Here is a 21,475-nt window from a genome sequence, read left to right on the forward strand (position 1 = left end):
TAATTTAATAAAGTTGAATACTGACTGTCATGCTTTGCTGCAACAGCCCTTTCAATACTTATTCTCTCTCTTCAACCCCCTTCCCATTCCTTCCTTCTATCAGCAGCGGACCATACCTCCTACTTTCCTATGCAAACAGAGTTTTTCAATCACAAGCCTTCTCTCATACCCTGTTCCATGACAAAAGATTCCCTTGACATAGTAAACATTCTCTATTATCACCCATTCTATCCTACTTTGTTCCCCTCCCCTCATGGAGAAACGAAACAGAATCAGAAAAAAATGTATGTGTTGCAATATTCACTAATGGAATGAATGCCTAGACTGATTTCATGGATGAATTATGGTTTTAGGGTATAGTTAGTTATAGTGGCACCTTACCTTCACACCTAGTTCCACCCTATTTAAAAATATCTGTCTTGCCCCAGAAAACAAATAAACTTCCTGAATGACAGTCAATGGGTCAGAACCTAGCAGTTATTTAGGCATGGACAACAGAAACAGAGGCAACACAACAGCAGAGATACCCAAGAGCATAAGTACTAAAAGACACAAGTAGTCTCACCTATGTGACCAGTTCCTATCAATCAACAACCAGTAGTGAGTCTTTTCTGGTGAAATGTGAGATACAGCTAGAATCATGCTCTTTTCTAACCCCTACCCAGTAACATTCATCTGAACATATGCTAAAGTATCAGGTAATGGTCCAAAACTGGCTATAAGGCCTGTGTATTTCATCTTAATAAACAAGCATCGTTAAGGGGGGAAATATTTTTTTTATCTGTCTTCAGGTTCTCTTCAGAAGGTTATATTGACATCTATATGGGACCCAACAATAACTTAAAAATATTTTTGGAAGACTCAGTCACACAATTTTCCTGATCTCCAGGTTATCAAACAACTAGTTTGATTTGGACTGATTTTTGTTTTCGACTGACGTTGTTGATATGATCCAGAATAGGCACAAACTCTAAGACTCTGTCATTACAAGTAAAAAAGCCAAACAACAAAAAATAAAATAAATCTTTCTTATTTAGCCACCCTTCCCCAGGAGCTTGGGAATAGTTATATTGAAGTTATGTAGAATGCATGTTAATTAAAATACCTTCTGGTTGTAATTTTTTTGGAGCTTAATAGTTTAAAAAACTATATCTTCACAAGAACTACAACGTTTTACCTCTACCCACTGACCTTTCACTTGATAATGCTTTTCTCTTTGGGCTTCTTCTTTGGTTTGTTAGTTCCTCTTTAAAACCTCCATTTGAAGACTTACCCATGTTAACCATGCTCAGTTCCCACTTGACTCAGCTCCCAACTCTTTAGACTACTTTCTGATTCCCTGTCCCCCTACCTCCTGTTCTCTTAAGGTAAAGACTCTCATTTCTTTACTTTTTTATTCTCAGAGCTTGGCACATAGTGAATCTTTAATATATGTTTTTATCTAATCTAATCTTCACCCCCAAGTGCATGGCATATGGCAAAACATCTGATTAACACTACTACTTAATTTAATTTATCTTGCTTTAATATGAGGTAGCTTGATTAACCTTTCCTAAGAGGAACAAAGGTTTCATTTTCCCCTACTATTCTTTCTCCTCTGTGAATAACATGATATAATTCTAAGATCTTGATTGATGTAAAATTAACAAAACCTTCATTCTATTTTAATTCTATTTTAAATCCAAGGAAGCAGATAAATAACAAATAGCATACGTTTGCTCTTACCGGATCTATTAGCTGTGTGTAGAGTTCATGGCAGTTGTCAAAAATATACTTGTATGTGGAGTCTAAACAAGCCCTGACACAGTCCTTCACAACAGTGCTGGCTCTTGGTGGACTTTGGAGTTCTAAAACCTGAGAAAGAGAAGATTTTCATCAATTGAACATCCTGGAACTTGAAGAATTATGAATAATAATCATCCATCCTTTTAAATATACTATTAATACTCAATAAAAAGTGTACCTATATTTTCATTGGTAGTCTTACCTTCCTAGGACACAGAGATTAAGTGATTTGCCCACATTAACAGAGCTACTATCTTCCAGAGATGGGTCTTAAACCTATGTCTTTATGATTCTGCAGCCAACTCTATCCCATCATAATGCCATCTAAGTTATACAAACATGTAAAATATAGTATAATAAGAAATATACAACATTTATTTATAGTGTCTATCATGTTAACAATAAATAAAATTTATCTACATCAGTTTTAGATACTTGAATAGATCTATGGTCTCACTCATATGGATACCCTTTCCAGAGATGCAGATCATGAACCATCCCTTCTTATGTATCTTCCTGTCCTTGTCTTCCTGAAAATTCCACATAACAGATCCACCCAATATCCTGGTAGCCTTCCTCTAGATCACTTGACATTTCCCTGGTACCAATATCTAGCTCTCCATAGGTCATTTCTTGCTCTCAGTATGTGATCACCTCGTTCTTTTTTTTTTTTTCTTCTAGATTTGTGTCTCTGTGATCCTATTCTTTGCAATGACTACTTTTCAAGCACTTCATCCTGGCTACCATATGCAATTCCATTGCCCTTTTTGATGATGTTGTTAATCTGTGAGAGAAATGATTATTAATAACCAATGAGTCTAGGAGATTCAGAGTTCCCCCCTTCTTCTAAAGTCTTGATTTTAAAAAAGTGTAAAGTTCTGTCTCTTGAATGACATTATTGATGGGATTGAACTCTTTTATATGACCCAACTCAACCCTACAAGGAATCTAGTCTCAGGTGAATTCCAGTGAATCAAGCTTAGGTGGAAAAAATCCTTTTATCTAGATCAGCCAAGGCTGAGGGTGGTCTGACTATAGTTTCTCTGTCTAAGGGTGATATATCACTCTCAGTCCCTCATTTTAATATAGCTCATCTCCTATTGAGTTAACCAATCAGAGTTGGCTGCTACTCCTTTTCCACAAAAACATATAAGCTCTGAGCCTGTCACCATGATTGTCTTTGGTCTAAGAGAGATGGCCAAATGATCATCCTTTTATTGATAACATGCTGGCTTTATTAATAAAATCATTAAAATGCCCAGAAACTGTCTCTTAAATTTTTTAATCATCACAATTATAAGGCACAGTATGTGGCATTCTCTAAAGAAATGAAATTAAAGATCACCCAAAGGGCAATGAAGAAGGGAATGTGTATGTATGAGTATTTATTTTTGTGTATGTATGTATACATACATATATTTTAATTGTTTACATATAATCACAATGTTCAAATTGAGTTTTAGTTCTTTGAATTAAAGGAATCAGAATTTTTTTTTTAACATGGAATTTTCTTTGGGACTTATTATAGGGTAGATTTTTTTAAAACCCACAATAGTAACATTATAAGAAATATATCATAGTTATCTCAAATAATTCCTGTTACAATGACTAATAGGGTTATCGGTTTCCTAAATGCTTTCTGTCTAGTAGACTCTGCAACTGTTTAACTTAGTCACCCATTGTACTTCTGACTTTTAATGTAGAAGCAGAATTTTTAATCCAGTTTTTTAAAAGCCTTGTAATTTCCCCCTCCATGATAATTTCTAATTTTTCCGGTGAATATAAGACCTAAGTATCCAGAAAGAAAACCAAAAAAACTTTACAGTATTCTTCAGATTTAGCAATAGAACTAGTATGATATTGATCAAGAGGCAACGTTTTTTAATCTGTGTCCTTGAAAATCATTTAAAAAGATTTTTTTTCAGGCACTGCATGAGCTGTACCATCACCAAAATCATCATCGCACCAAGTAATTACTAGAAAGTAGGGTAAGATAAGGAGACAAAAACCTAAAAGTAAAATGTCAGAATACATCAGGAACAAAAGCACTAGCTGATGGGAAACAAGCCTTCTGGGTAAGAAGACTGTACTGTTTCATTTGTCTATAATCAAGGCCAGAGTTTGCAGCGGTCAGTGTGACAAATACTAAACCAAGAAATACGGTCTAAATATTGAAGAACATGGGTTGAAACTGGAGGAGCTGCCCTCTCTTTCTTGGGGGTGAATGTCAGTGATGCCCTTTGAGTTCAACCATTGCCAGGAAAGAACTGCAATTTGACTTTAATTTCTTTCTCAGAAGATTCACATCTGCTTAGATTTTTCAGAGAACCTTGCTCAAGATGGACTTGATTTAAAACTAAGTCAGCCTGAATATATCAGAAAGCCGTAAGCGGTAAGGACATTTGCTTCCTCAAATCAAACTTTATTGGAAGATTCATCAAGTTAAGGCAGAGGTTGGCACCTTAATCACTGAGGCTGAGTAGTGTGAGAGCAGGAAGAGATGGTAAAACATGACTTTTCCTGAAAAAATAAATGTGCTCCCTGTCTCACCAAGACAATGACAGAAATAAAATGAGATACCTTCATTCGAAAAAAGGTGATGCTTGTTAGGAGGTCAACAGTTGATTTCAGATCTTGAAGTCTCTCTGAATTGCTAGCAGGAAAGTTGTCCTAGTTAATTAGAGAGAAGGGGAAATGTGTAGGGTAAAGTTATCAGCATCAAACTCTAAAGAAAGAGAAACTTTTTTTTTTAAAGGAAAGTATAAATTTGGCGTCCTTTTAAAAAAAAGACTGAGATATTAAGATTAAAATGTTTTTCCATTAAATATTTCAATATTTATATATGACTTCAATTTAGAAGAAAAAAACTTCAAAAAGATTCATGTATTATTGTGGTCCTCTTGAAAAAGAGATGGATTTGGAATCAAAAGACTTGTATTAGTCTTGATTTTGCCACTTGCTATCTGTGTGATCCTAGACAAGTCACACAACTTCCCTGGGCCACATTTCCCTTATCTGTAAAATGAAAGAGTAAAATTGGATAACCTTTAAAAACTCTTCTAGCTCTTAATCTTTGCTTCTATGATTTAAAAAGAGTGGATACTCCCTTTACAAATGTAAATTTGAATCCTCCCCAATTCTTAGTAATCATGAGTCATTGTGACCAACAATGATAGGAAAAAAAATCCACCCTCCTCTTCTACCCTATAGTCTTTACAGACTATAGACTTTTTAAATAGACTTTATATATCACTATGTAGGCTATCAAACTCACAAAGAAATAATCAAAGCATAAAAAACATAAATCAGAAATAAAAGATTATACTGATAATTCAGAAAAGCCAGTTATTTGTACACTTCATTTATAATTTTCATGTAGATGCTTAGGATTGTTATTTTTTTAATATAGTCTGAGAAATGCCAAAAAATGCTGACTTCTTTGGAGATGAAATGCAAAGAATTTTTTCAGTGTGCAATATATTTTGCATTTAGGGGTCTACTCCCAGGAATAAGGGTGAGAGGAAGGAGAGGTAGCTGTGCTATCAGGTCCATTAAGAATCATTTCTTTTGGGGCAATATGTCCCCATTTGGGGGTATTATGTGGGTTTCACAGTGGCTAGAGCTCTGGGCTTGGAGTCAAAAAGACCTGATGCTCAAATTCAGCCTCAGACACATATAAGCTGTGTAATCCTGGACAAGTCACTTGACCTCTGTTTGTTGTGGGTATCTCGTGAGCAAAAATGGAGATAAAAATAGCATTCATCTCCTAGGGTTGCTATGAAGACAAAATGACATAATATTTGTAACGCTATATGGAAGAAAAGGGAGAAAGAATAAGCATTTACATAGCACCTACTAAGCAACAATCACTGTGCTAAGTGCTTTTTACAAATATCTGATTTGATGCCCCATTTTACATTTGAAGAACATGAGAAAATCGCTGTTAAGTAACTTGCCTGGGGTCATCCAACTAGTATGCCTGAGGATGGATTTGAATTCAGGGTTTCCTGACTCCCAGCTCAGCACTCTGCCCATTGTGTTACTAGTTGACTCAATATAAGCTAGTAATTGTTATTAAAATTACTTATATTACTAGAATATTGAAGAAGGTTCCTGGGTCTCTTCTAGTCTTCTCTTATCATCACTGACTAGTTTACATGCTTGGCTAATTGTATACCTGTCAAGTATAGAGTCTGGTACTAGGACGATGTTCAATAGGTCAGGTGTGTTAGTGGGCATGAAGTAGAGGACAGAGTAGCAATCATCTCTTGCTGAGAAGAGAACATCATGGAGATGTTCAATCAAAGATGGTAGAGCCAGTGAGACAGGCCTCATGAGGGCTATGGTTGACTCTGGGTACCTGAGAGAGTTGTTTTGGAAATGGATAAGCATTGGAAGACAAACTGTGGACCAGCTCAATTTACCAGAAGGGCACAGGAACTAGACCTGTGATTTCATTGGCTGCTTATGGAGCCTCAGATGAGGAATCTCTACAAACGCAAACCAGCACCTTTTTTTTTTTGTACCTTATAGCTTAGGTATCAAAAGTAGGGCAAATTCAGGTCTTTCTGGTCCAAGGCCAGATCCCTTTACACCATTCTATGTGGACTCTCCAATGCTTATAGTTGCTAAAACCCACCAAAAAACTTAGCTAAATCCAATTAGGATTTTTAATAACTGGAGATTTAAGGGATGTTTATAAAACAAATAAACAACAACAACAAAAAATTGATAAAAAAGAGATCTGTTTCTAACTTTAGAAAATACCAAACTCCTCAAATTAGTTGGAGGCTTTAAGATTCTACTCTATAAGTGATTACTCTATAATATGACAAGCAGCCAGTTAGCCCCAATTCTGTATTTTCCTCTTAGGAAGATAGTTTTGTACATACCCTGTACTTTGATAAATCAATCCTCAAAGAGTTGTGCAACTGATCCAGTAGTTTTATGAACTTTTCTCTCTGTGTAAAGCAAAAAAGAAAAAGAACACATGTTCATTGGAATTTGAATGAATAATTTTTTTTTAATCCTATCAAGGGTAAATGTGCCATAGAAAATGCCTAACATAAAGCATGGATTGACTGCCTTCCTCTTGGGATCTGTTTGCAATGCACACTGTTTTCAATTTATAGTCATACAAGCATTGCTAGGAGATAATAGGAAGTGTATCAGAAATTGCAAAACGTGTTTTGTTGAGCTCCATTTATGCCTGCTGCCATACTTCACCATTCTCCTAATGCAGTACAAATACTCCTGGTGCCCAGCCAGTAGCCTTCAGATTAGAATGCATTAGCAAGCACCAAGAGCTTCCTTTCTCCTCCTCTTCTGTTCTTTATCTCACTAACCAGCCCATTGTGAGGTAAACAAGCATAATCTCCTTGGGAAGGGGAAAACATGCAAATGTTGAAAAAACAAAGGTTTTGAACCACCTGAATAAATGATAATTTCATTTCCAATTAAAGTCCAGAGGATTGTCCTAAAACTCTTATGGATCGAGAACTACAAAATTTACTGAGAACTGATTCCCCACCCAGTCCCCTCTTTCCCAGACAAATGAGTTGCCTGGGGCTGACTGTCTTTGTCATTTCCAGACTCTTGATGGACTTATGGACCTTCCCCCAAGCAACTTATCCCCTCCCTATGTTCCCCCACCTTACTCCCTGGACTTTATGTTATTATGTAAAAAGGGTCCACCTACATTAAATAGTTTCTATTCAGAGTCAGTAAGGTCCATACTTAATTTAGGAGCTGTTCTATTATTTCTTTTGTCACAGGTTCGTTTACATTAATTAGCTATATGTCACTCTGGAGCAATCTTTTGGTTCCCTTTTTGTTCTGTTACCCCATTAAAAACCCTGTCCTCTGTTCCCATCTTTGGGTATTCCTAGCTTCTGAGCTTTGCAATACCAGGAACTATAGTTCCTCTGCCCTGATTAAAGACCTTATTTCTCCTATATTGATTATTTCCTTAATTTCCAGGTTAACAGGACTCACAAATTTTTTCTTTCTCTCAAAAGTGTATTTGGGGGGCAGCTAGGTAGCAAAGTGGATAAAACACCAGCCTTGGATTCAAGAGGACCTGAGTTCAAATGTGACCTCAGGCACTTGACACTTACTAGCTGTGTGACCCTGGGCAAGTCACTTAACCCCCATTGCCCTGTCAAAAAAAAATTATTTGAATGTTATTTAAACTCTGACCTCAAGATGCCCAAAGGGGGAAAAAAAAGACAGAACTTTCTAAATCCCTGCCCCTTCAGCTAAATATGAGCTCTCATTGGAGAGAAAGCTATTTCCCTAAGCATAAATGACACTTTAAGACCACCAAGAGTTATTTCATAAATTAAATCTCTGGAGTTCATACACTACCTCCCTGAGTACCTTGACCATTATTACAGACTGACTTGGTCTTTATGGATCAGTTGAGTCTGATAATGTATCATTTGATTCAACAAACTTAATCCCAATGATTAGTCATTCAACAAGTGTTTATTAAGGCTCTACTATGGCTTGTGCCAGGAGCAGAGGATGAAAAGACAAAAAACAGAAGTTGTCACCATCAAAGAAATTCTGAATTCTATCAAGAAAGGTGGTATATGTATAAATGAAGCACTGTGCTAGTATTAGATATGTTGGTTGTTGTCCTTCGGTCTTGAAGATGACCAAAATGACATCACTAGGTGGGGGTCAAGGAACTGTGTGTCCAACTATGGCCAATCAGACCAATAAGAGCTCAAAAGACTCTACTAGAGATTGAGCACAAATAGTAGATATGAACATTTGGAGTGGACATGTCTCTAAATTGGCACATTTCGCCATTTCTTTTGAGCCACTGAAATTCCTCCTTTGCTCATAGGGCACAGAACTTTCTTTTACGTGTCATGTCATGCTGGGCAGTCCTGTGCCTGTAAATAGATTGATGGAGACCCTGCTCTGGAAGAGTTTATATTCCATAAATCAAAATACTCTTAGCAACAATGACCCACTGATAAACACCAAACTCCACTGAAGATTCACTGAGTAAATAAGTGATTTTCTGGCTGGAGTGTTATGCTGTAAAGCCATTATGCATACACCATGTAGGCTGTTCATTAGGTTTGACCGAATTGTATCCAATGAATTTTCTCTATTAGAATTCTAGAGAGTTACCAAAATTCTTCAGTCTGTCCAATAAGAGTTTCTTCTTCTAGAGTGATTTTTTCCAAGTGGGAAACTGTACCAGTAGTGTGGAATCTGTTGCTTCTTGTACAGAAGGACAACATGAGAATTCACCATTGATTTATTTGACACAATGGTTGCAAATCATTGACAGAATGCCAAGATTGTGTCAAAATAAACAAATGAAAAACCTGCCAGAAGTCTCTTCTGCCCTCTCCCCCCTCACCACTTAAAAAAGGCTTTAGGTTGCTTTTGGAATTGTCATGGGGTAGAGAGCACCCCAGATTTTCTCTGGGGCACACCGGGAATCTTCTCCTTGAGAAAAAAAATAACAGAGGACAGATAACGCCTAGAGAGATAAGTGGAAACCAAATCAGACTGAGCTAGCTTTGGATTCCTACCCTTCATTCTGTCTCCCTTGGGTGTGGCTGCAGCCTTTGGGTCCTGAAGAGAGAGCCACCCCTCACCCAATTCCTCTAGTCACTACAGTGGGGGATGGTCCTCCACTTCCTCACCCAATTCCCCCAGCTACCCCAGTGGGGGATGGTCCTCCCTCACTAAAGGAACTTTCACAGGCAGATGGTCCACCCCCCATCAGTCCTCCAGATACCTTCCAGTCTCCTTTTTGAGGAGACTGGTACCTCTGAACCACGTGTTTTGTGCCTATCTCCCCACGAGAAGTCCAAGGATTTCTTCATGGTTTCCCCTCCCCCCACCCTTCCCTTCCCTTGCTCCTAAATAAACTACCACCTTATTCTAACTACTTTTGTGTGCAAGAGGGTATAATTCTTTAAGAGGAATTCTAAGAACCCCAACCCCCCTGACCCCAACCCATACCCCATTTTCCCCCTTTACAGAACTTGCCTATTTTTCTGCCTGAGACTTTAAGCAAATCACTTAACCTCTCATGGCCTCCAGATCCTCAGCTGTTAAATGAGAAGGTTTGGATAAGATGGCCTTCAAGGTCCCACATCCCTATGATCCTATGGTAGTAAAGTGACTCAGTGCCCTTTTTGTCCAGCTCTTCAGAACAGTTTATTATTAGCACAAGAGTATTTTTAGTAAAATCACCACTGCAGAAAGAAAAATCAACATTCCCTTAACAAGTTCAAATTTTAACCTACTTCTTTCTGTAGAGGTAACAGCAACTTCTGTCTTTTTGTCACTGACCATATCAAATAATGTGCTTTGTTGTAACTGTTAGTAATGTCGAACCTCTTTGGTTAACACAGTTACTAAATGTCAATTCTCTGAAAGAGCAACATTTCCTTAAATGAGTGCTCACGCTTTAATCCCAAGGATTTTACTTTAAATTAGCCTCCTCTCACTTCCAAAATCCTCCTGTGGCTGTATCCAAATTGAATAGGTCCCTACATCCATACACTTACACAGAGCGTGAAAATAGTAAATAAGAAATTTTCCACATATAAGAGGATGGTACTCGCAGCATATAGCAGTTACATCCTAGGCTGGTATTACATATATTAAACAAGAACAAAGAAAATATAAAGCCACCAATGAGCAAACAATAAATCACTCAAATTCACTGGATCTCAGAGACATTTCATTTTTAAGGGGATTAAATTAGATCATTTCTAAGTTTCCTTCTAGTTCCACTATTCTAAGATTCCACAAACACACAAAACACAAGTTATGAATATTTTGAAACAGTTTATTATTACTTTGTAATTACTTTATCTGTGTTTTGTTTAATCCAATCTGTATTCATGTCATTTCCTCACTATAATGAGGAATGGAAGGTCCTGTTGAATAAGTATTATTTCTTTTTTGTCTTTGTATACACAGTGCCTAGTAGATTGCCTTGGGCATAATAGTAGGTGTTTAGTAAATGTTTGTTGACTGAATGAGTGTCACCAGCAACATAGATTTATAAAATGACTAATCATTATTCACTGCTCTTCAATTAAGTGTCATTATCCCAGGGTGGCTGTAGCAAGACCCCAAGAGTTGTGTAAATTAACCAATCAGAAGATGGGTCCAAATTTGGCTCTTCCTCTTCAAGGACTAATGTGGGATTTGCTTCTAATACAACCACACCTATTTTCATCAAGCATCTCTTAACAAATCCCCTGTTCTCTTACCAGTGTACTCCATTCCTCCTTCTTCCATTGCTGTGAGACTGTCTAACCTCCTCATTTCTTTCCAGTCACCCCTTCAGCACAATTATAAGCTAACTTCTATAAGGCAACCCACTGCCATAGCATCTATGTATCTACTACTGGGAACCCCCCCCCGCCCCCATTTCCTGCATATCCAACCTTGTGTACCCCCCTCTCCCTCTTCACTTTACCACCTGGCTGTGTCTCTTGAAGTGTATGCTCTGTATTCCAGGGAAGTCACAGGTGAGTAAGATTGCAGTCTCTTTACTACCACACTTTTTGTTTTTTGGTTTTGTGTTACACAGAGTAAATGGCACAGTAGTGCCTGTATATAATTATAAATACTTATACATATATTGTGAGTACAGCTTCAACAATTTACTGATAGGAATATCTGCTCAAAATACTCTAGCTGCAGATTAATGTCAACCACAATAGACATTCCATAAGTATTTTTTTTTTGTGGGGCAATGGGGGTTAAGTGACTTGCCATGGGTCACACAGCTAGTAAGTGTCAAGTGTCTGAGGCCAGATTTGAACTCAGGTACTCTTGAATCCAGGGCTGGTGCTTTATCCACTGTGCCACCTAGCCGCCCCCAATAAGTATTTTTAATTGAAATAGAAAAACAAACAACTAAACCAGCTGTATGTGCATATGTATGTGTGTGTGTATATATATACACATGCACACATATAAATCCTCTGTGTGTGTGTGTGTGTGAGAGAGAGAGAGAAAATGAGAATGAATACAACATAATTAGATCCTGATGTGTATGGGGGAAGTATATATATTTGTATACACACATATACACAAAAACACACACATTCCAGACATAATTAGATCAAGATGTATAGGATAAGTTCATAGGTTTTATTATTTTCTTATTTTCTTTCAAGGCCATTAAACCCCTAGGAAAAAACATTTTAATGTTATATAGATAGATGACATATGACATAAAATAATTTGAATGTCATCCATATACAACATAAAATAATTTAAATGTCATCTGTATATGAAATTAAAATTATATATATGTTATATATTATACTATACATTGTGTATACATGTATATATATACTTATACACACATATCTTTATATCTACACTAATTATATAGATATATCACATTTTAATTATTTCTTTCTACAAGTTATGGCCTCAACAGAAAAACAAAAACTGGACTCTAACCTACATACAATCTTCCATTTATGCCTGGAATAAATGTTTTAAGGACATGACCAATTGTAATGATTAATATAATAATAATAATAAATAATAGTAGTTTATAGTTATATGGAGATTATAAGTTTAGAAAATGCTTTCCTTGCACCAGCCCTATGAAGCAGGTTAAAAAAAATATATTTTTGGACCTATGGTTTCATCTGTGTAGCTAACTCCCAAAGTGAAAACTTCATACACCGATTCATAGAGGCAACTAGCTTGCAACTTATTGTCTTAGAGTGTGGTTTAAGATACATGTCAAGTGACTTGCCTAGATTTGTAATTTGTTAGTGGGGAGATCTGAACCTAGGTGTTCCCATTAGGCCAATTCTCTATCCATTATGTCATAAGGTTTTTCATATGAGTTAGGTAGTACATATATTTCCCTTTTTACAGATGAGGAAACAGATTCAAAAGGTTTTTTTAAACAATTTTTCCTAGGCCACATAGCTGAGTGGGCTGGGACTGGGACTGAAATCCAAATATTCTGATTCTAAGAACTCTTTTCTTACCATTACACCCTGCTGCCTCCCAGTGCAGACCATCACATGATTTATTTGACCTCAGTGATTGACACAAATCAACAAGATAACTGGAATGGCTGAAATTGACCAGTCCATAGACCATGCCCATCTTGGCATTGTAGACACAATTTTAATCTAAGTATTGGTTCTTCCTCAGTGTTTAGAGAATGATAGACAAGTGCTCTAAAGGAAGAGACAGCAATACTGTAGAAAAGCAATGCTTAGTTTTCTAAACTATGAAGATTGATACTGTGCTCCCAATAGTCTTAGAACCTGTGAAATTAAAAGTAGTTTTCTGATTGAATTTTCCTAGTGAATATACAAATACCAGGTGAGTTTAATTTTGATTGACAGAGTATTTGTTTCTAATTAAAAAGTAGGAACTGTTTTGCAAAGGTAGATTCAGCAACTACCTACCTACATAGCCTAATTTTAGGGGTACCAAATTTCCCTCTAACTCAGGAGTTTTAAAATTTTTTTGCCATGGACACTTCTGGCAGTCTGGTGAAGTCTGTAGGATCCCTTCTCTGAATCATGTTTTTAAATTAATAAAAATAAATACATGGGATTACAAAGAAATCTAATTATTAAAATATACATATTTTTCAAATTTATTTATTTTTTTTTAGTGAGGCAATTGGGGTTAAGTGACTTGTCCAGGGTCACACAGCTAGTAAGTGTTAAGTGTCTGAGGCCGGATTTGAACTCAGGTATACCTGACTCCAGGGCTGGTGTTCTATCCACTGTGCCACCTAGCCGCCCCCTGAAATATACATATTTTTTAAAAAGAAAATTTTATGGACTCCAGGTTAAGAACAATGGCTACTCAATTTCTGTTTCCCTAGATTGGTCCTGCCAAGATACCTGAATTTGCCCATATTATTTTACCGTTTTTCTTTATCAATCATGTTACTGTTTCAAATAGAGACAATAATAACTCACATTTCATATATTTTCTGTCTATAAAAACTGAGGTATCCTTCCCCTTTTTATAAGTGAATCTTTCCATCATATCAAATATCCAATAATTTTCTAAGTCTTTAACCAATTTTTAGCTCCACAACATCTCTCCAGCCTGTCCCTTTCTCTCGTTTCTCCACTCAGTTGGTACCCAGCTCAATGTCTCTCAGCTGCGATATTGCAACAGCATCCTAACTGGTCTTTCTGCTTCAAGTTTCTCTCCTCTCAAATTCATCCTATACATAGATGCTAAGTTGACTTTCCTAAATTTAGATCTGACTGTTGCTCCCAAACTAAAAAATCATCAGGGTTCCTATTACCTCTAAGATAAAATACAAAATCTTCAATCTGACATTTAGTGTCCTTCACAATCTTGCTCCCATCTACCTTTATGATTTTATTTCATATCACTTTTGTTTCAGTAATGTTGACTAGCTGATTGTTTCCTATATGACCTTTTACCTTCTGGTTTTCGTTGCTTTACACAGGCTATCTGTTCCTTCCTTGTCCCAAAAGCATTCCCTCCTTATGTCTATCAGGTACTAGCTAATCCCAAGGCCTTTCCTGGTTTTCCTTTGTCATTCATGCTCCTATTCTCTTGAAATGTCTTCATAGTTGTTTTACAATTAGCAAAAGAGCATCACACTGTAATTTATAGAGTGCTGGGCTTTCAGTCAGGAAGACCTGGTGTCAAATTTGCCTCCCACTTTTAGTAGCTCTGGATTGTGAACCAGTCACATAACCCTTATATGCCTCAGGCATCTCCTTAAGGGATTGTGTGGAGGCAAAGAAAACCAATATACAACCAAGATTAGAAGGAAAGCAGAAAGCTGAGGAACAATTTTGACAGCCATTGTTTCTGATAAAGGTCTTATTCTTCAAATATATAAAATAATGAGTCAAATTCATAAGAATACAAGTTATTCTCCAATTGGTAAATGGTCAAAGAATATGAACAAGCAGTTTTCTGATAAAGAATTCAAAGCTATCTATGGTTATATGAAAAAATACTCTAAATCCCTACTGATTAGAGAAAGGCAAATCAAAACAACTCTGAGGTACCACTCACACTTATCAGATTGGCTAATATGACAGAAAAGGAAAATGATAGATGTGGAGGTATGGGAAAATTGGAATACTAATGCATTGTTGGTGGAGTTGTAAATTGATCTAACCATTCTGGAGAGAAATTTGGAACTATGCCAAAAAGGCTATACAACTATGCATACCCTTTGATTCAGCAATACCACTACTAGGTCTGCATCCTAAAGATACCATAAAAAAGGGAAAAGGACCCACATGTACAAAAATATTTATAGCTGCTCTTTTGTGGTGGCCAAACAATTAGAAATTCAGGGAATGACCATAAATTGGGTAATGGAATACTATTGTGCTATAAGAAATGATGAACAGGGAGATTTCAGAAAAACCTGGAAAGACTTAGGTGAATGGATGCTGAGTGAAGTGAGCAGAACCAGGAGAACATTGTATACAATAACAGCAACATTGTTGTAATGTTCAACTATGATGGACACATTGTGTGGAGGCAGTCTCCTTTGCTCAGGAAATCACATGAGTTCCAGATATTTTCCATCAAAAGGAGTTAGAAGCCCCTGTCAGATTTGTGCCAGTTTGAAAATGTGGAAACCATTCTGTCTGGTTTAGCCAACATTTGAGGACTACTGTAATGAGGTAGCTTGGTCCCAAATGAAACAGACAACTTCAAGTCATATAACATGAAGACAAGCTGGAATGCTGAAATTCCCCCAACCCCTACTTGGGATTTCCCCAGTATAAGCAATATAATGCTATCATTAGCCCCACTTAACAGATGAAGAAACCTATGCATAGTCACTTGCCTACAGTCACAGTCACTTAGCAAGTTGACCCTGGAGAAGAGAGAGAGAGGCTGATGACTTTGCACAGCCCTGCCTCACCTAAATCCAATTCCCTTTCAAGTCATCAGTCTCTTGAAGTCATTGTCCCTCTTTCTGAACAAAGGATAAACAAGTGCCTGAGGCTAAATTTGAATTCTCTTCATGACTCCAAGTCCAGTACTCTTGTGTTTCTTAAGTGCGTCAAATGCCTAAGAAATTCTTGCTTGTCTTAGATTACTTGCAGAAAAAGTTTCATCCCATTAAAAAATGTATTTTTTATGCTCTTCTCTCTTTTTCATTGAATTGGTAGGGTCTAAGGACATAAAATACTGTGTGTGTGTGTGTGTGTGTGTGTGTGTGTCTAAACACACACACATATTGTCAGATTGCTCAATATGTATATTACTTTGGGTAACACTGTTTTCTCTTTATAAAACTGTTAGGGCTGGACTCTGAGTAGAAGAGTTAAAAGCAATATATTTAGAAATGAATATGATGTAAAAAACAAAAGGTATCAATAAAATTTCACAAATAAAACACATTTTCTTCAACAATGGGAGAGTGGAATAATCAACTAATAAGAACAAACCAGGATTGAATTTTTAAAATGAATTGAGTTTCTATTTCCTGCCTGGTTTGTTATTTCCTCTGAAAGAACATTTTTTTTTCCCATTCACATTTCAGCTAAAGCACTGGGCTCTATTGAAATCCATTCTGCATTCTCTTTCAGGTTATGCTGAATGAAGGGACTCTTCACCTGACTTCCATATAAGTAGGTTTCATGGTTGATGATAACATTAACAGCCTTTCTCTCTAAAGGGAGAAAGGCCTAGTGTTCCACAAGGTTAAGCTATTCCTTATAGCATAGCCAGGCACAATATTAGAAATAGAACGGGCATAAAACATAGCCTGCTTCACATGACAGGTAAAATCCCTTGATACCATTCCAAACATAGGGTTTGTATAACAAAGCTCAGCTGGGTTCCAGTGGATGACCATAAATAACTGTACTATGTTGATATAGCTACAGCCAATTCTCTGGTCCCTGGCCATGCAAGAGTCAATACATATAACTAAACTACTGGCCCGTGGCTGTTTGTATGGTGTGATCCAAAGACCAGAAGAGAGCTAACCTGAGTTCAAAGGATGAGGATGCTTTGCATATGTTTTAACAATTTTACATTTAAAAGGTTTCCATTTCTATTATTTTATTTGATCTGGATCATAAAACTATAGGCTAGATAAGGAACTTACCCCTTCCAATTTGGCAGTCAGGGCAACTGAAACACAGAGGAATTAACTGACTCACCTAGGTCACATAGCTCATTATTAAAATAAACAGATCTAATGAATCCCAGTGCTATGTTCCCTTCCTTTGATTTATAGGACTTTTCTCCTATTGTGGAAGTCTATCTAAGCTTTGCCCCTTTCTACTACTTTATGCCCCTCCCCCTTTCCAGACATTCTCAACAGAAACCCCACCCCTGCCCTAAATCCTATAAACTCTGATTGCTGACACCTAAACATATATACAAGAACATTAAGAAGAGAAAATGGGGGCAAGCTAGGATAAAACACTGGCCCTGGATTCAGGAGGACTTGTGTTCCAGACATTTGACACTTACTAGCTGTGTGACCCTGGGCAAGTGACTTAACCCTCATTGCCCTGCCACCTTCCCTCCCAAAAAAGGGAGAAAACAGACTAGGGCTATATCATATCCCTACTTCATATATACTGGGTTCAGATTCAGACTTCACTTCCTCATTCACTCTATTACACACATACACACACACATACACACACATACATAAATACACACACATACATAAATACACACACATACATATACACATACATACATATATATATACACACGTATATATGTGTGTGTGTGTGTGTGTGTGTATATATATATATATATATATATATATATATATATATGTAAAGAGAGAGAGAGAGACTGTAAAGAGGATTTTTTAAAACCAGATATAGGGTAGACACACATCTCTACAAACATATGGCCTTTAACACAATATTAAATTGTAAAATCTTTTAATATGGCCATGCAGCATGTATTTAAACAATTTACTATCTATTGAAATTATATAGTGGTATCTGTCCAAAATCTCACTTCTAACAACCATGTCCCTATTTTTCTTATCTATCACTTCAGGTATTTACTCTTCTCTATATTAAAATGGATGATAATGAAGCAAAGTTTTCAAAGATACAGTTTGTTTTCACTTGAAAATGAATTATCCCATCATTCAGTTAAAAAAAATAAAAAACACAGGAACACAATTTGCATAATCAAGTATTCTAATAATTCAACACACAAAGGTTGCTTTAATTGGATATTTGATGTTCAAGAATAGAAAAGAGTTCCCTGTTGAATTAGGTGTTGGTATAGGCATGGCAATAAAAAGGGAATTTAATCAATTACCCAGCTAATTTAAGCTGCAAGCACACTTTTACTTCAGTCACCAAATCAACCTGTTTGGGTTGAACGATACAGATAACTCCATTTATAGCTTCACTTCACTTTCCAGGACTGGAAAGGACTTTGAATTACTTTTACATTTCTAGAGCGAAGTGTGTTATAGGTCAAAGCTCAATATGCCTAACAAGGTGCCCAATAAACATGTCATGAATTCAGTGCTGGTTGCCTGCTATTTAATAGCTGGAATTGTCACTAACCTTTTATATATGTGGGAATAGAAGGAAAACATTACTATAAGTTTTTCTTCCTGCATCCCTCCCCTTAACCTCTATCTCATGCCCTCCTAAAACTATTATTTTTAACTTTAGTGAGATAGCTAAATGACCTTGACACATGAGGGCTTTATTCATAGCTATTCAGTGACTGGTATACCTTCAAGTATAGTCCAGAAGAGAGGTAGTGTGATTTAATAGAATGCCAGCCTTGGAAATAAGATGGCCTGGGTTCAAATTTTGTCTCTGATACATAGTAGCAAGTCCCTTAACCTCTCAGGTTCACAGATTTCAATTCTGTGGATCAGTATATGGGAATTGTCCTACACTGATGAAATCAAAAGTCCAGACAATAGAAGTAATAATAATTAGGATGAAAATGGATCAAATTCCCTTTTTAGCTATAAAATCTCTTGTGTTATTCTCAGTTGCTTTTCAGTCATGTCCTACTCATCTTGACTCCACTTGGGGTTCTTTTGGCAAAGATACTGGAGTCTGTCATTTCCTTTTCCAGTTCATTTTACAGATGAGGAAACTGTTCCAAATAGAGTTAAGTAACCTGCCCAGGGTCACATGGCTAGTAAGGATGGTCGTATTTGAACTCAGGAAGACATGTTTTTCTGACTTCAGGCCCAACATTCTCTTGATCGTGGTGCTAAGCTTCCCCCAAATTCTCTTCAATGCTCTTTAAATTATTCTGTTCAGGGGGCAGCTAGATGGCGCAGTGGTTAAAGCGCCGGCCCTGGATTCAGGAGTACCTGAGTTCAAATCCGGACTCAGACACTTGACACTTACTAGCTGTGTGACCCTGGGCAAGTCACTTAACCCCCATTGCCTACAAAAAAAAAAATTATTCTGCTCAGGAGAGGTAGAAAGCCTCTGACTAGTTGCAAATAAGGAAGGCCTTAATCAGAAGCTAATCTGACTAAAATCTCTAATACCTGAAAATGCTCATATATATGGATTTGGGGGAAGAGGAATCTAGGACATCTGAATATACTCAGAGTTGCCACAAGGGCAACAGTTGTGGTGGATGCAGTAATAGGCATTAGTAAACAATTACATATTTCACTTTTTTAAAAATGAGAATACAAAAAATGCATTTTTTGAAAATGGAATCAAAGGCCATTCTAAAGGCTTAGATTTAATTAAATTTAGACTCTTCTCTGACTCATCAAAAATTTTCTCCATAAGTGAATCTCACTAAAAATATTCAAATAAGTGTTAAACTTCTATATGCTAGATAGGAACAGGCATGAGAATTCTATAAAGATATTCTGGAAACAACTAACATCCTAAGGCCCTGGGAATAGGACCAGCATCAAGCTTTCCCCTAAATACATGCAAAGAGGGTTTAGTTTTCCCTAAGAAGCAACACTGCTATTCCTGGACCCTGGACCCTGCCTAGCTTGAAAAGCTATTTGATGACCTAAGGACTGAAAAATTCCCACTCATACAGTGTTAGGACTCCTTCAACTTAATGGATATCTAATGACCACATAAGTAGTGACACTAAACCTTCCTTTTCTGATCAGATGAATTTCTATATGAAGGTGAGTGGGTACCATGGACAGAAACTAAATGCTTGCTGTATATCCTTGGTGGTTTAGGGCAAAGTAAACATCCTTTTGTTAATTGTTCAATAACTCACAACTTACCACTAACAGGTTGTAAGGGCCAAATTTAGTATGGGGGGAGTTAATTGGGAGGCTCACTGTAATATTGGGGTAAGAAAGGAGATTAAAGATTCTTTTCAATAAACAAAACAAGGTTAATTAATGGGAACAAATTTAAAACACAAGTGAGGTTAATAGAGCTAGGGACAATGAAAAATGGAACAGGGGAAGGAAAAAAATATGACCTGCAAACTCACCACCACATGGAATCCACAGTTTCAAGGAGAACCAGCTGCATAGCATCTCTCTCTCTCCATCTCCCTCATGTGCCAGAGTGCTCCCTCTCCTCCCCCACTTTCTCCCAAAAACCCCCTCTCCCACAGGAAATAGGGCCATCCACACACAGCCCCAAGATAATTTAATTGGCTGGCAGCCCCGATTGACAGAACTAATAGGTGGCTCTACAAATGCAAGCCAACCAGCTTCCAGACGCCAAAGACCACCTGACTTGTCCTCACTAGGCTTCTCGTCATGGTGGGGCTTCCCTACAGTATCTCTCTAGCAGGGGGTGGTATTTCAATTCTCACAAGGTGGTGTTGTCAGGTCCACCTCTTATAGCCCCATAGGAAGTAATAATATAGATAACAATGGGAAAATCAATTCAGAAAAGCCAGTCATTGTAATGTACTAAAAAATACTCACACCAAAGTTGGTAGCAGCAAACCGATCTGAGGCAGACACCTGCACGTTAGTTGAGACAGTTGGGTGGGCATAAAAAGCATTTATGTTTGCCAATAGGGTACTCATCACTGCTGGGACACCAGGGCACATGTACTTGGAAGACAGACATGAAAAGTGCCTGCAACACAAAGGGATTAAAAGCTCTTAATACATGGCAGGTTTATTGAACAAAGGATGTCAATATTAGACCCAAAGCTAGAAAATAGTTTTTCCAACATAGCCCCCCCACACACACACACAAAAGAAAGATAAAATATATAGAACTACCATTTCTTAGACAAAGAAGAATTTCTTTATCAAATCTGACCTTTTCAAATTCTCTTGTCTCAAGTTCAAGATAACTAATTAGTGCCATGCTCTGTTTCTCTGAATACTACATGATTCATTTCTATTTGAGAGAAGGGTTAGAATTAAGTATTCAAAAAGCAAAAGGGCCAATCTCTATAGACATACAGGGATTGTCAAAAAGATTGAGGTCTTTCTTTAACTTCTGCTCCTTGAATGCCATCCTCTCAATGGTCTCCCCCCATATACTTATTCTGCTACTTTAACCATTCAGCATAATTAAGCTTTAGGGGTCAGGACTAAACCTGTGATTTCCTTGCTATAGAAAACTCCCAAATGAGTAAACTATTTCCCAAAATAGGTTGGCACCTTTTTGACAGTTTATAGTCTTAGAGAATTGCCAGGAGCACTAAGTTTGAGTGACCTGAGCAGGAGCATATAGCCAGTATGTGCCAAAGGCATGACTTGAACCCAGGC

The 21,475-nt window shown here is 37.1% G+C and overlaps 1 protein-coding gene across 2 annotated transcripts in view; it reads right to left on the bottom strand.

Annotated features, from left to right (window-relative positions):
- UNC13C (unc-13 homolog C) overlaps positions 1-21,475 on the bottom strand; it is a 716,794-nt gene that overhangs the window by 314,742 nt on the left and 380,577 nt on the right. For both annotated transcript variants that reach the window (XM_043984190.1, XM_043984189.1), the window contains exons 14-17: positions 20,675-20,831; positions 6,678-6,746; positions 4,366-4,455; positions 1,726-1,854 (exon numbers count right to left, since the gene is read on the bottom strand). In XM_043984190.1, coding sequence (XP_043840125.1) covers positions 1,726-1,854; positions 4,366-4,455; positions 6,678-6,746; positions 20,675-20,831 — 445 coding nt within the window. The remainder of the gene's footprint in view (positions 1-1,725; positions 1,855-4,365; positions 4,456-6,677; positions 6,747-20,674; positions 20,832-21,475) is intronic.

Source organism: Dromiciops gliroides, chromosome 2, assembly GCF_019393635.1.
Source record: "Dromiciops gliroides isolate mDroGli1 chromosome 2, mDroGli1.pri, whole genome shotgun sequence".
Lineage (NCBI taxonomy): Eukaryota > Metazoa > Chordata > Mammalia > Microbiotheria > Microbiotheriidae > Dromiciops > Dromiciops gliroides.